Source organism: Podarcis raffonei, chromosome 4 (assembly GCF_027172205.1).
Source record: "Podarcis raffonei isolate rPodRaf1 chromosome 4, rPodRaf1.pri, whole genome shotgun sequence".
NCBI lineage: Eukaryota > Metazoa > Chordata > Lepidosauria > Squamata > Lacertidae > Podarcis > Podarcis raffonei.
Genome location: NC_070605.1, coordinates 29,981,579 through 29,994,208, shown reverse-complemented (window position 1 = coordinate 29,994,208; position 12,630 = coordinate 29,981,579). Strand labels below are relative to the sequence as shown.

The 12,630-nt window shown below is 38.3% G+C and overlaps 1 protein-coding gene across 6 annotated transcripts in view; it reads right to left on the bottom strand.

Annotated features, from left to right (window-relative positions):
- Positions 1 to 12,630, bottom strand: part of NBEA (neurobeachin) — a 359,299-nt gene that overhangs the window by 270,201 nt on the left and 76,468 nt on the right. For 4 of the 6 annotated variants that reach the window (XM_053386038.1, XM_053386039.1, XM_053386041.1 and 1 more), the window contains exons 23-28: positions 10,445 to 10,662; positions 9,434 to 9,587; positions 6,353 to 6,361; positions 2,425 to 2,605; positions 848 to 978; positions 42 to 149 (exon numbers count right to left, since the gene is read on the bottom strand). In XM_053386038.1, the coding sequence (XP_053242013.1) occupies positions 42 to 149; positions 848 to 978; positions 2,425 to 2,605; positions 6,353 to 6,361; positions 9,434 to 9,587; positions 10,445 to 10,662 (801 nt within the window). Of the gene's footprint in view, positions 1 to 41; positions 150 to 847; positions 979 to 2,424; positions 2,629 to 6,352; positions 6,362 to 9,433; positions 9,588 to 10,444; positions 10,663 to 12,630 lie in introns of those variants that run through there. The other 2 variants (XM_053386037.1, XM_053386036.1) reach the window with 2 other exon arrangements.

Genomic DNA, 12,630 nt, shown 5'->3' with positions numbered 1-12,630 from the left:
CAAGAAATCCTTTAAGAAAAGCTGCCAATGATAGTACTCACCACATCACGAAATACAACTGCTCGCAGACGATTAATATCTACATCCTGAAGAAGTCTATCGGGATCTTTAATAGGCGATAGGTTACCAGGAACATTTTCCAGTGGAGTCTAAACACACAATAGTTATATAGTTTCAGAAAGGTTCAAGCTCAAAATACTCAGCAGTTCCTATGTGTGTGTATGTCTTTGTATGTATCATCTTGTTTCATAGATAAAATATGGTATTGTAAGCTTTATGAAGTTCTCTAAAACACAGAAAGGGACCTTTAATGTCAAAAAACCTTTAAAGTGTCTCACTTACATTCCAGGTACACTTCTCAAAGCTCCACTATATAAGTGATTCACCTGCTTTGTATAAGGTTACTCAAATGAAATCTGCTTAAACAAACACAAATTTCTCACCAATACAAGTAGAGACTACAAAGAACAGTGAAGATTTTAACTTAAAAAGAAAACTTCATATATGATCTTTAACTTTCTCTACCACTTTATCATCTCCACTAATACCCTGCTTACAGACTCCAAGGGAAAAAAACTAGGCCCATATAATAGTTCAGAACAGCCATGGTAATAAGGCTAAGCAGAACTTTCCCCTGGGAAAATCAGAAGACTGTTCTTGTCTCCTGACCAGGAAGAAGTGCTTTTCTGTTGTAAAGACTGCCCCCTCTGGATTTATAGAAGGGAGTAACTTCTGTTTTACCAAAGTGACAAATCATCATAACCAATTTAAAATATTATATGACACATCGTAATTATTTCCAATTCATTCATTTTATGCAATGGTATATATTATTTTAATAGTTTACCTTAGCGGTAGTAGTTGCACTTATACCCTGAAGAGTCTCCTGAGTTTTACTGCTGATTAGTGAAGATTTATTTACCCTTTCTCTCTGTCTCTGTCGACATTCCAAACAGTTTCGCACAGCAACACAGCAAACTAAAAAGGTTTAAGAAATAGCATTGGAATACCAATCTTAATGAAATTCTTAAAGCAACAATGAAAAAAATATTGTATCCTAGTGCCTGAGATCTGCCATAATATGTTACCCTTTCATGACATAAACGCTGGATTTTACAACAGCATCTCTATGCACTAATGCTAAAACTGAGGCAGAGTTAAATATACTAATCTCTTAATCATGTGTATTTAATATTATTCAGATAAGATACTACTGTTGAACACTAAATGAGCAGCAACAATACACACAGCATAGTAGAGAACACATTTAAATGAACCCTCCTTATGCTTTTGCAATTTGTAATTGATGGAGATGGGAAAGTGGTTGAGGACTAGTATCTGAATTGATTGAGGAGGGTCAGATGAAAGAGGAGCAGCATACAAAGTGAAGCTAGGGTAGTCCTGATAAGGCGATCCTGAAGAAGGAGGATGCCCGGCAAATAGAGAACTATGCCATTTGAGGCATAAGGAATGGATGACAGAAAGCACAGAGGTAAAATGATAGAAGACCATCAAGTGATTGGCTATAGATGAGAGGACACGGTTTAGTGCTGGAGCATATACAATGCATGCAGAAGGTCTGAAATTGCCGCAATTATTAGTGAAAATGAGAGAAGTTACAGGGCTTGAAATCATCTCTGATTTGGAGAGGCCCACAGCTAGAGTACACAACGTTGCCTAGGGTTACTGATGACCTAACAATATTAGGCAGTTTCATATATGCATGCATGAAACTGACAGAAGAGATAGTCAGAAGAGGATTGTAATTTTAATCTTGATTGTGTATATGGGAAGGAGTCCAAATAAAACATTTTAAGGAGAATGGTGAGCTAAATATAGTCATCAACAGAGGAATAGAATGAGGAATCCATTAGCATGCAAGTATGCTTGTCATGCACCATAACCAAGGCTCCTTCAAACTAACAAGTTCCACTTTTTATGTCTCACAGCATGTAACACATTATCTTCCTTTTGCAGCAATCATGTTAGCTTTTTTAGTATATGTGGAAAATGTACAACTTTTAAGAATACTATGTATAATAACATAAAGCGCTCTTGCTATAGTTTGAACAGTTCTGCTACGTAGAGAAATACTTGTTATCTTAACCTGGGCTGGATGCAATTTTCTTCAAACACAACAAAATACAGAAATTTTTAAAAGGTAGAAGCTACGAACAGTTCTACAGAGCAAATGAACATATGTTCAAAAAATTTGCTAATTGGCATAATAAAAATTAATGGTGGTGTTGAAGAGAATAAGCAGATATTCTCAAATGCACAGACTTCTAGATTTTTGGAACCCAAAGAATCAAAAGCAGGTCAGCTTTGGCTTTTTTCTTTCTTTTTTTTCTTTTTTACTGCAGCCTCATTTCGTTGATCTGTAAGTAATTATTTAATGCACTGAGCTGTTCCATGCAAACTTACCAAGCCTTAGGCACTGTCGCATTAAGCCTCCAGAAGACATGTTTTTTTCAGCTTCAATTTCACTAAAATTTAGTGAGCTGGCAAATACTAGTACATCAACCATAGCCATCAGGCGGCTAAGGAAAGTCACTGCTGTCTCTGCTGACATACCCTGAGTTACTTCAATGTTCTCCAATTCAGTCTTTAAAAGAAAATCATTACATTAGACTCCTAAATCTATCACACATTTGAACGCATGAAATATACCAAAACAATCTCCGATTAAACTGAACACAAACAGTATAGAAATGGGCATGAGAAGAGATGGATTCACATTTGCATGCCATATTAGGTAATACAAAGTTCCTATACTGGTAAGTAAACTAATGCTACTCATATGAGCCAAAGCACTATGAGTGTGTGAGACAATGCAGAAAGAGTTCTCAATTTTGTCTATCTGTAAATTGTCCATATTAAGAAACAGAAGCACAGGACAAGGAGGACTCGTAGAGCTGCTATATCTTTCCTGCATCGTTGGGGAATTAAGAGAAGATGCATAGCCCACGCAAAATATAATCTTGTTCTATCTTTGGGGTACACTTGGGAAAGCATTCTTTGAAAAGTGGACATAAAGCATAATATAATTTATTCTTGGAGTACGAGGAGAAACAAATATGATTGCCAAGACACTGTCATGAGGTGAGTAAAGTCACAACTGATTATACAATCTAATATTTGTTTATTAAATTTATATGCCTTCCTTCCAAATGAACACACGGCAGCAAACAAGTGATAAAAAAATAAAAACTATTCCAATACATATTGGAATTTTACACTAGGGTGATTATTATTTTTTACTAAGTGGGATTTACTGCAGGGTGTCCTATTTGTTAGCCCTACAAAATTAAATATATGTTGTTGTTGGCATCCGTCTGTCTCGAGAGAAAACGGAGTGCGCCTCTGGGGGTGAAATCAATCCCCGCACACACACATAAAGTCACACACACAAACACATTGATTTCATGCAATGAAATAAATCTCACACACACACATACACACACATTTATTTCATGCAATGACTTGTCAGATTGTTCCTATGAGTGCATGTATACGCAAAAGTTACAATTAAATTATTTAGCAATCCAAGGGCAATCTTGCGACTAAATCCTGTTTACAAGACCGTAACTGGAAAATCCATCCTTTTCCATGTCCACAATATCACAGGATCACTTCCAAAAGTGGTATAAGTGCCAACTGTTATATTGCAACTATCCCTGAAAAACATTATTAATAGTGCCACTCTACACCCAAAGCAGTTATTCTGAAGATTATACCCAGTCATATGTTGAGGACTATAGAACACCAAGGCTATTATAAACAAGTCCAAAGAAATTTGCTCTGATTTATATTTAAACTCATTGTGTTCCACAATTACAAATTACAGTTAGTTTTTAAGAATGTAAACTCAATAGGAAGGTCCATTTTCACAGAGAATCTGACAAATATGTTGGAATATGATTTTGCTCTCATTAAAAGTTAGGAGAAAGAAGTCAACGATTTTAGGACGTGCTCCCCTTATTGTCTGGTTAAGTAATTATTTCACCAAACAGATTTCACATGCAAACTAGAATTATTTTTCTCTTTAAAATTTAGGAATGTGAAATCCCTTCAAACACCTGCCTAACTGTACCTTTTTCATTCCTTTTCACAGCTCTTGTTTTCACCCCTCCCCTAAACTGCATGAGTGCATCCCAGCCAATCAGGGGTCGCAAAGAGAACATGACAATGTTGTGGCACAACACAAACCATCATAATTAACGATGTGGCACCACTACTGAGCGAAAAATAAAGCAAATGCTTTATATTTAGTGTAAATTGGTGGGGAAACACTTCAGTTCTTGTGATGACTGCATTGTCTTACAAGAAGGCCATACAGCATTCTATTGTAAAGAAGGGACAGTAAAATACAGAGAATCCTAAATGCACATCTGGATGCAGATATTGTTCACTTACATTACAAAACTTCCAACATGATGCACTTTTGTTAGTGCACCAGTGGGGCAACAAAATGTTGTAATGGTGAGCCTGTTCAGGTTTGTAGCCACTTTCTCCTTAGATTTCCACTTCTCCACCCCTATCAATCAGTCAACATTTAATGTTCACTGGGCATTCTCAGCTCTGAAAAGATTGTTTTAGGCTTCCCCCTCCAATTATGGGTTTCTTCTATTTTGTGGTAGTCCTGCAAGGCTTAGGATTTGTGGTATCCTTCTGCACCGCCTGTGAGATGAGACCTCGGGCCACTGCTTTACAGTGGCTCTGATCGCTCTTGGAGGGACAAGTTCAGAAAGTAAGTGATGCTGGGTTCAACCCCATAGTCACTGACATGCGGCGTCCCTCAGATCTCCATCTTGTCCCTCATGATATTTAAGATATAAACTTGATCCAGGTGCCAGATCAAGCACCCAGCCAAAGTTTCTATTCTTCGTCTGCTTGCCCCACAGCCTCCGTTGCTTTTAACAAGCTTATTTTTATTGCAGTGGAACCTCAGTTTTTGAACGTAATCCATTCCGGATGATCCTTCAACTTCCGAAATGTTCGAAAACCGAAAATCAAAGGGCTGTCAGCAATTTCAATGGGGGAAAAAGAGAAACGCACATCGGAAGTTGTTTGAGTTCTGAAAAATATTCAAAAACCAGAACGCTTACTTCCAGGTTTTGGCATTCGAGAGCCGAAATGTTCAGCAATGGAGCCGTTCGAGAACCGAGGTTTGACTGTACTTTGTATTTTATAAAGTTGTTTTAAAATGTTGTAATCCAACAACAAGGGAGATCCAACTTGGGAGAAAGCCGGAATATAAATACCGTAGATTCCGGCCTATTAGGCGACTGGGCATATTAGACGACCCCCCAAGTTGGCAGCTGCAATTTGGGGGTTCGTCTTATAAGCCCAGTCGCCTAATACGCTGGGCAGCTCCACGCCGGGAGAAAGCCGCCCAGCACAGAGCGGAGCCTGCCACCGGCTGCTGCTGCTTCTGAAGAAGCAGTGGGCAGGTTCCACGCCAGGCAGCTTTCTCCCGGCGCAGAGCCCGCCGCCCATACCCGGTGTATAAGACGACCCCCGACTTTTAAACCTCTTTTCCGGGGTTAAAAAGTCATCTTATACACCGGAATCTACGGTACACTAAACAACCACCACAATATATAAAGATATGGCCTGTGCAAATGAATTCTATTTATTTATATGATCCCAAATCCACAAATTGAGCTGGACTGTGGATACAGAGCTTTAGACTGGCCATGTTTGTGATGATAATATCTTCCTTCTACCCAGCACAAAATTTTGTACCCTCCAAACTCTTTCCTGCAAAAATAGATAATTTGGGGAGGAGATAACACTTTGTCCTCCCCTCTTTTAAGGTCTACTCTATGCTAACGTTGCCTATTTCATAAAACAATGTAAATACTCAAAACAAATCTTTTACTATGCAAGTGCTAACAATCCAAGCATAAATAACAGTTAAAAAATAACCAGTCAATTTGTTTAGGTTTTTCATTGATATTTATCCAATAAAAATTAGGCCTGCAGTAAAAATAATCTTGAATGAGTATTTTCCTGAAACAACAGCATGTTTATTACCGGTAAGTCCCTTGATCCACTACACACCCACTAAGCACAGATCATGTAGGCGAAAGCACAATAATACAAAGTGGATGGTATGTCCTCCCACATTTTGATGCATCTGAATCAAAGTATTGCATGTGGTGCCCTGTGATATGTTGTGAAGATGGCATTTCCGACTGAAGATCAATATATTTACAGTGTTATGAACAATTTCATAATGCAGATATTATTTACTTCATTCTATCAAAGGCTGGATAACTGAAAAATGCATAAGAAATAAAATAAATTGTAAAAGCTATGAACTGAAACTTGTAGCAGTAATACTAACCTTAGAACCCTGGACATGCAACAGACAAAGCAGACAACAGATCACAACAAAAAGAAAAAGAAATGTTACAGTCAAATTAAAAAATACAATGCAAAATAGAAACTAATACTCTAAAATCATGTATTTTACTTTACAATTTGAATGTTTTAATTTTTAAAAGCAACCTCTTGAAAACAAACTCATTTGACCTATGCAGTTCAATATACACAAATAGATGAAAAACAATAAATATACAAAGAATAAATACGTTTTTCTTAGTAAAAGCTAGAAGTCAGAATTACCAAAAATGGGGGAGGGGGGAGCCTGGCTTGCTATTTGTAAACTTTTAATTCTTTAAAGACAGGTAAAGGCGAAGGTAAAGACAAAGACCCCATGACAGTTAAGTCCAGTCAAAGGCAACTATGGGGTTGTGGCATTCATCTTGCTTTCAGGCTGAGGAAGCTGGTGTTTGTCCACAGACAGCCTTCTGGGTCATGTAGCCAGCATAACTAAACCGCTTCTGGCACAACAGAACACTGTGACGGAAGCCAGAGCACACAGAAACGCCGTGTACCTTCCCGCCGCACCGGTACCTATTTATCTACTTGTACTGGCGTGCTTTCGAACTGCTAGGTTGGCAGCAGCTGGGACAGAACAATGGGAGCTCACTCCGTCATGGGGATTCGAACCGCCAATGTTCTGATAAGTAAGCCAAAGAAGCTCAGTAGTTTAGACCACAGCACCACCCACTCCCTACCTTCAAAGGCAACCCCTCCATCAAAGTAAAATGAAGCGCTTGGTGCCTCTAAGACGTTTTGAAACCCAAAAATTTGCCAGATGCAAGGATCTTGTGATCTGCTGGTATTTTTTACGGTTTTATATTTACATTCACCATTCTCAGCTGCAAAATAGTTCTAAGCAACTGCTGAATGGCTCCATGCCATCAATCATTTTCCAAAGAGTATTCACAGATCAGCTGCAGTACTGTGAAGTGTGCCTTGTCAGTCATTTGGCTGAGAAAGCAACATGGTTATCTAACATGCATTACCAAAATAGCGGCTGTGTGCATATTAGAACATTTCTACATTTTAAATTAAATTTCAAGAGCCCCGATCCAAATAGCAGTTTTGTGTGCTAAATGGAGCTCTAGACTTATATTTGGAAAACCACTTTTGAAACTCAGAAAAGTTTTTCAAAAGCAGCTTACAGCTTGGAATAGGTAAAAGACACATGCTGTTCAAACGAAAGTCTCAGATCCCACTGGGGGTGCCCAAACTAGCACTTTGAATCTAGTTGCTGTTTCCAAAGAGAAACCTGTTCTATTCTCACATTCCTATCAAAACCTAAAGGCAATACACTGTATTTGTTCTGTAATTTATGCTGTAAATGTTTCATGTATGACCTCAAACAAACTCCTCCTGTTTGCCAATTTGTACAGTCTATTCATGACTGTTGTGGTCTCATTGTTTTTTAACTAGGAAATCTATCTTACACCAAACTTTGCATTCTTACTGGGGGTGGGGAGCCAGGGCAGCTTTAAGATCAAGAGGATTTCTCTCTTCTACTGACCAGAAAAGAACCTGCACTTTATTGGAAACACCAGATTCTTTTTATGAAGTGTTCCAAGAACTGAGCGCATCCATAAGTGATACCCGTGCACATGAAATGCCAAGAGGCTAGTAAGACTTGTGGAAGAGTGGACTACATCACCCCAGGCTGCAAGTGAGGTATCTTTTCTCTCTCTTTTTAATATTCATTCATTTAAGCAATTTCCTGCAGGTTAATTATCATCATCATATGCATCAAGGAGAAAGGTTCTAATCCAGCCTGCTCCTCATTCCACTCCTGCGGATTTTTCAAGTAGGAATACAGAAAATGTGAGCGCCAGCTCCCATTCTATAACCCCAGAACTCTACAGCCCCATTCCCACTTCCCTGTTCTTCAACCTTGGGTGCTCAGATGTTGCTGGACTACAGCACCCATCAAACACGGCCAGCTTAGTCATCTGTCAGGGCTGATGGGAGTTGTAGTCCAACAACATCTGGGGACCCAATGTTGAACACTGGGCTAAGTGGGAAGTTAGGGGAAGATCAAGAGAAAAAACACTGATCAAAACTTAATCCTGTATTGCAATGTGTTGCTTTTAGACGGGTGACCTGTCTTATTTATTCATATTTATATTTAATAATTGTTGTAAAGAGCTTAGAGGTTTCTCTAAGCTCTTTACAACAATTCAGTGGTGTGTACATTTTATTAAATAAGTAAGCATTTTATGCATAATGTAAGTAAAGCTGTAACTGAGATCCAGAGTTATGTGCTTTGCTCCATGTGTGCAGGGGGCCTTTAGAAGTCTCTCCTTTTAGTTCTCTGTCCTGCTCTCAAAAGTATCCTTGAAACATGAGGCAGTTTCAGACACTCTTTAAAATATATTGTGATGTTTTGGGGGTAAAATGAAGGGAAGACGAGAAGTACCACTGGATGTGTGCAAGCCATTGTACACATCTAATAGGCCTCTTTGGAACTTTGCCTATCTTTGTAAAACTGATGTAAGAGTCCAGCAATAATTCTAAAGAAGGTATTTTACAGTGTTAGTGCCACAAGGAAGCAGTGGTCAAGGAATTTGAACTGTGCTTGTTTGTACTGTATCCAGCAAGAGAATTCCACATATACCACCTGCAACAACAGGGTGTACATGCTTTGTCTCTCCTGAATGCAATATGCTCCTAAATTAAAGACATATTTCTCTTGTAATGTTTAGTACCTCCATTCAGATATTTTAGAAAATCATTCTATAGTGATTCTAAATGGGATAAGCTAGGTGAATAGTGGTTTAGCTATTGGTATAACTTTCTAGCAATTGTGGCTATTAGTTTTCCCAGAGCATTTGAAAACTGTACTGTTTCAGAAATAAATCATTCCTTTAATACAGCATCACCTATGTAAATTGGTTAAGAACATGATTGATTAGAATTCACTTTCTAAACTTTTTTTCAAATGCACATTTTCTTCTTTTAAGGGAAACTTCCAAAAACAAAGCATCTGACACATTGTTCTTGGCATGCAATTTTCAACATACCCACTAGATGGAAATATTGTACTTACAGTTGGGGATGTTGCTGCAGACAACAATGGTAGAATTCCTCCACAAGCAATGATAATATTGTCTACCATTTGGGAAATGAGGTGGATAGTGTTATGTACAAAAATAATATTCTCATTGCTATTGACAAAATCCATGACAGACTTTGTGGAATGGCTACAAAAAAATAATTGAGGAAAAATGTGTTAGGGAAATTTTAGAATAGATTTCTAACACAAAGATCAAAACCAACATAAATGTTTATTAACAGCAAGAAATCACAATGAAAACTATTTTTAAAAGGTAGCCTTGCAAATAAGTTCTGAAATGCTACCATCCAACTTTCTTTTTAATAACCTGTCTGACAACACATATGATACATTAGTGACACACCTACCAATGGAAACAAAATGAACCAAACTTTTTTCCAGCTTATGGAAGCCCCACAAAGTTCCATGCAGCTTATTCCCTGACCCCGATATAAGAGTGTATGTAGCTTAAATTGGCTATTCTATAAGCTGCTACACAGGACTACAGTATTAACAAGAAACCTAATATGCTTCAAGGCCTAAGGGAAAAGAGTATTTCTCTCCTCTGTATCCCAGTTAGTTATTTTCTACATCTTCTTTTCAAGAATGTGGAGTAAGGTGGAAGGCTATTAAGTAGATTAAGACCTGGGAGACAATGGCTCAAATCTCCACTTGACCTTAAAATGCACTTGGGCTAATCGCTCTCTTTCTCTCAGCCAACCTTTCTCACAGGAGCAGGAGAACCAGGAATGTCACCTTGAGCCCCAACATTCTTGAAGCTATATTACTAACCATGCTGAATGTGTGTAGTAAATGTCAAACAGAAAATTTACTTTATGAAGAGCAGGAAGCATGCTACTCATTCAAGTAGCTAGGTAAAGGAATACATTAACAGCTTCCACAGCAGTAAGCTTAACTGCCTAGTGTAATTAACAGGCAATGATAGTTTTATTATTATACTAGTGAAATAATGATACAAAAAATGATACAAAAAAGGCCCCTTACCTTCTCCAAACATGCACATCAGTTTCTAAAGCAAAAAGCAAATCAGTAAGTAGCCTCTGGTGCATTGGGGACCATTTAAATTCTGGAATACGAAACATTGTTGTTCGTGGACCGGGACTAAACTGTCGCCTCTGTTCTTCTGTCATGGGCATTCCCCGAAATCCCAAATCAACACGCAAGTCTCTATCCTGTTGTGTAATAGATCGACCTTGCACAGCCTAAATAAGCAGTAAATATATTTAAAATCTCCAATGCAAAATTCTGGCACTGGTCACACATGGGAACTAAAACACACATATTTAATGTGATATTTCTTCATAATTAAATAAAACAATGAAAACAGTGTAAATTAGTCTCTAGCCATCCTTAATTAAACAACTTTGTCCTGTTCTAATACCACCTATGTAGCCCTTTGTAGGTAAAAGCATGCATTTTGTCTCTAAGAACTCGTGCCAGTGTGCTTCCTCCCTCCTTCCTGCCACATTCTTTGTATTTTGTGAGGCCTGACCTTCTTATCCCTGAAATTTCTAAGCTGCTCTAGGAGCCTTTTTTAGTTGAAGAGCAGCATTAAAATGCTTTAAGTAAGTAAGTAAGTAAATATCAACACTAAGTTTGACTTTATTAAATATTATAAGTACATTTTGCAGTAAACAAAACATTAGTTAAGTTTTCTCACTCTTTAAGTGGAAGACGATTATCCTGGCAGGAAGTGATACAAAACACACAGGTTGTATCATGTGAGCTTGCTAGAAAGCTATTCAAAAGCTGATTATGTGCTGTTTGGTTGGTTGATGGTTGGTTGGTTGGTTTAAAAGCAGCCAGGAGGATCCTCTAGTGGTGCTAGAGAAAATGTGTTTGACTCTTCCCTGCTATGATCTTTTTCTTGATCTAAATCCAACCCAGTAGCTATTTTCATCCTGTCTGTGTTGGGAAAATATGTATGTGAATTCCACCCAGCCCCACAGCACTGCTTTGGAATCAAAGAATGCTAGAGTTGGAAGGCATCTACTCCAAGCCCTGCTCAATGCAGGAATCTAGTAGCTAAAGTGCTCCTAGCAGATTTTTGCACCATCTTCTACATGACAGCCCTTCAGATATTTGAAAACATGTATCATGTGTCCTCTTCATTTTCTATTATCCGGCTTAACATCTTTCAACCACTTCTGTGCAACTTGGTTTCCAATGCCCTCATTATCCTGTTGCCCTCTAGTTTGTCGACAGCTTCCTTAAAATGGGACATCCATAATTTGAAAAAGTCATCCTGATAGGCTCCGATCAGCAATGTTACTTCTAAAGAAATCTGATACTTCTGCAAATTTGGGGGTTTACCCTGAATCTACTGAACTCTGAATCTACTGCATCCTCTTGTGGATGCATGTTACACTTTTTAAACAATGGTACTTACTACTTGAACAATACAAATGTTCAACTGCCTTGTCTACTGTAATGCAAGGTCACCCTTGAGGACGGCCCAGAGGCTGCTGGTAGTGCAGAATGTGGCCACTAGGTTGGGAAGTGGGGTAGCCTGAATGTGACTATGTGTCACCACTCCTTAAAGTGCTGCACTAGCTATGAGCTGATGTGCCCAACTCAAACTGTTAGTAGTAGCATACAAAGTCTTATATGACTTGGGTAGTACTTAAAAAAGCACCTTCCCTAATAACCACCATCTTGGGCCCTACAATCAGCAGGGGAGACCATGTTGGTGGTGCCATTGCTACGTAGTTTCCAGCTGGTGTTGACTAGTGACTGTTTTACACGGTTTTTAGATACTGTAAGTATATTTTTATTTTATTGTCTTACCACTTTGGGGACTGCCATGCTGAGCTTTTTTGGGATGAAGGGTGGGTTGGAAATTTAATAAATAAAAGAGAATGGTACACAAAGTATAGCTGCTTGAATGCAGGAATAGAAAGACATACACCTGACATAAGAGAAAACCAAGCCTACGCCCTACATAGTTTCTTTCCTAATGTAGAATTTTACTTGGGATTACAACACACTGAATTTTATTCTATTCATGAGCAGTCCCAATTGTCTCTAAGTGTGCATTGATGTAGACAAATGTGAACAGGGCAATCACAAATATGTTTTTTTTTAATAGGAGTGGTTGCAAGTTGTAGTACTGCAAAGAAGGTCAAGACAGCTTGCATGTAAAACAAATCTATTGTGTGATCTAGGGTTGT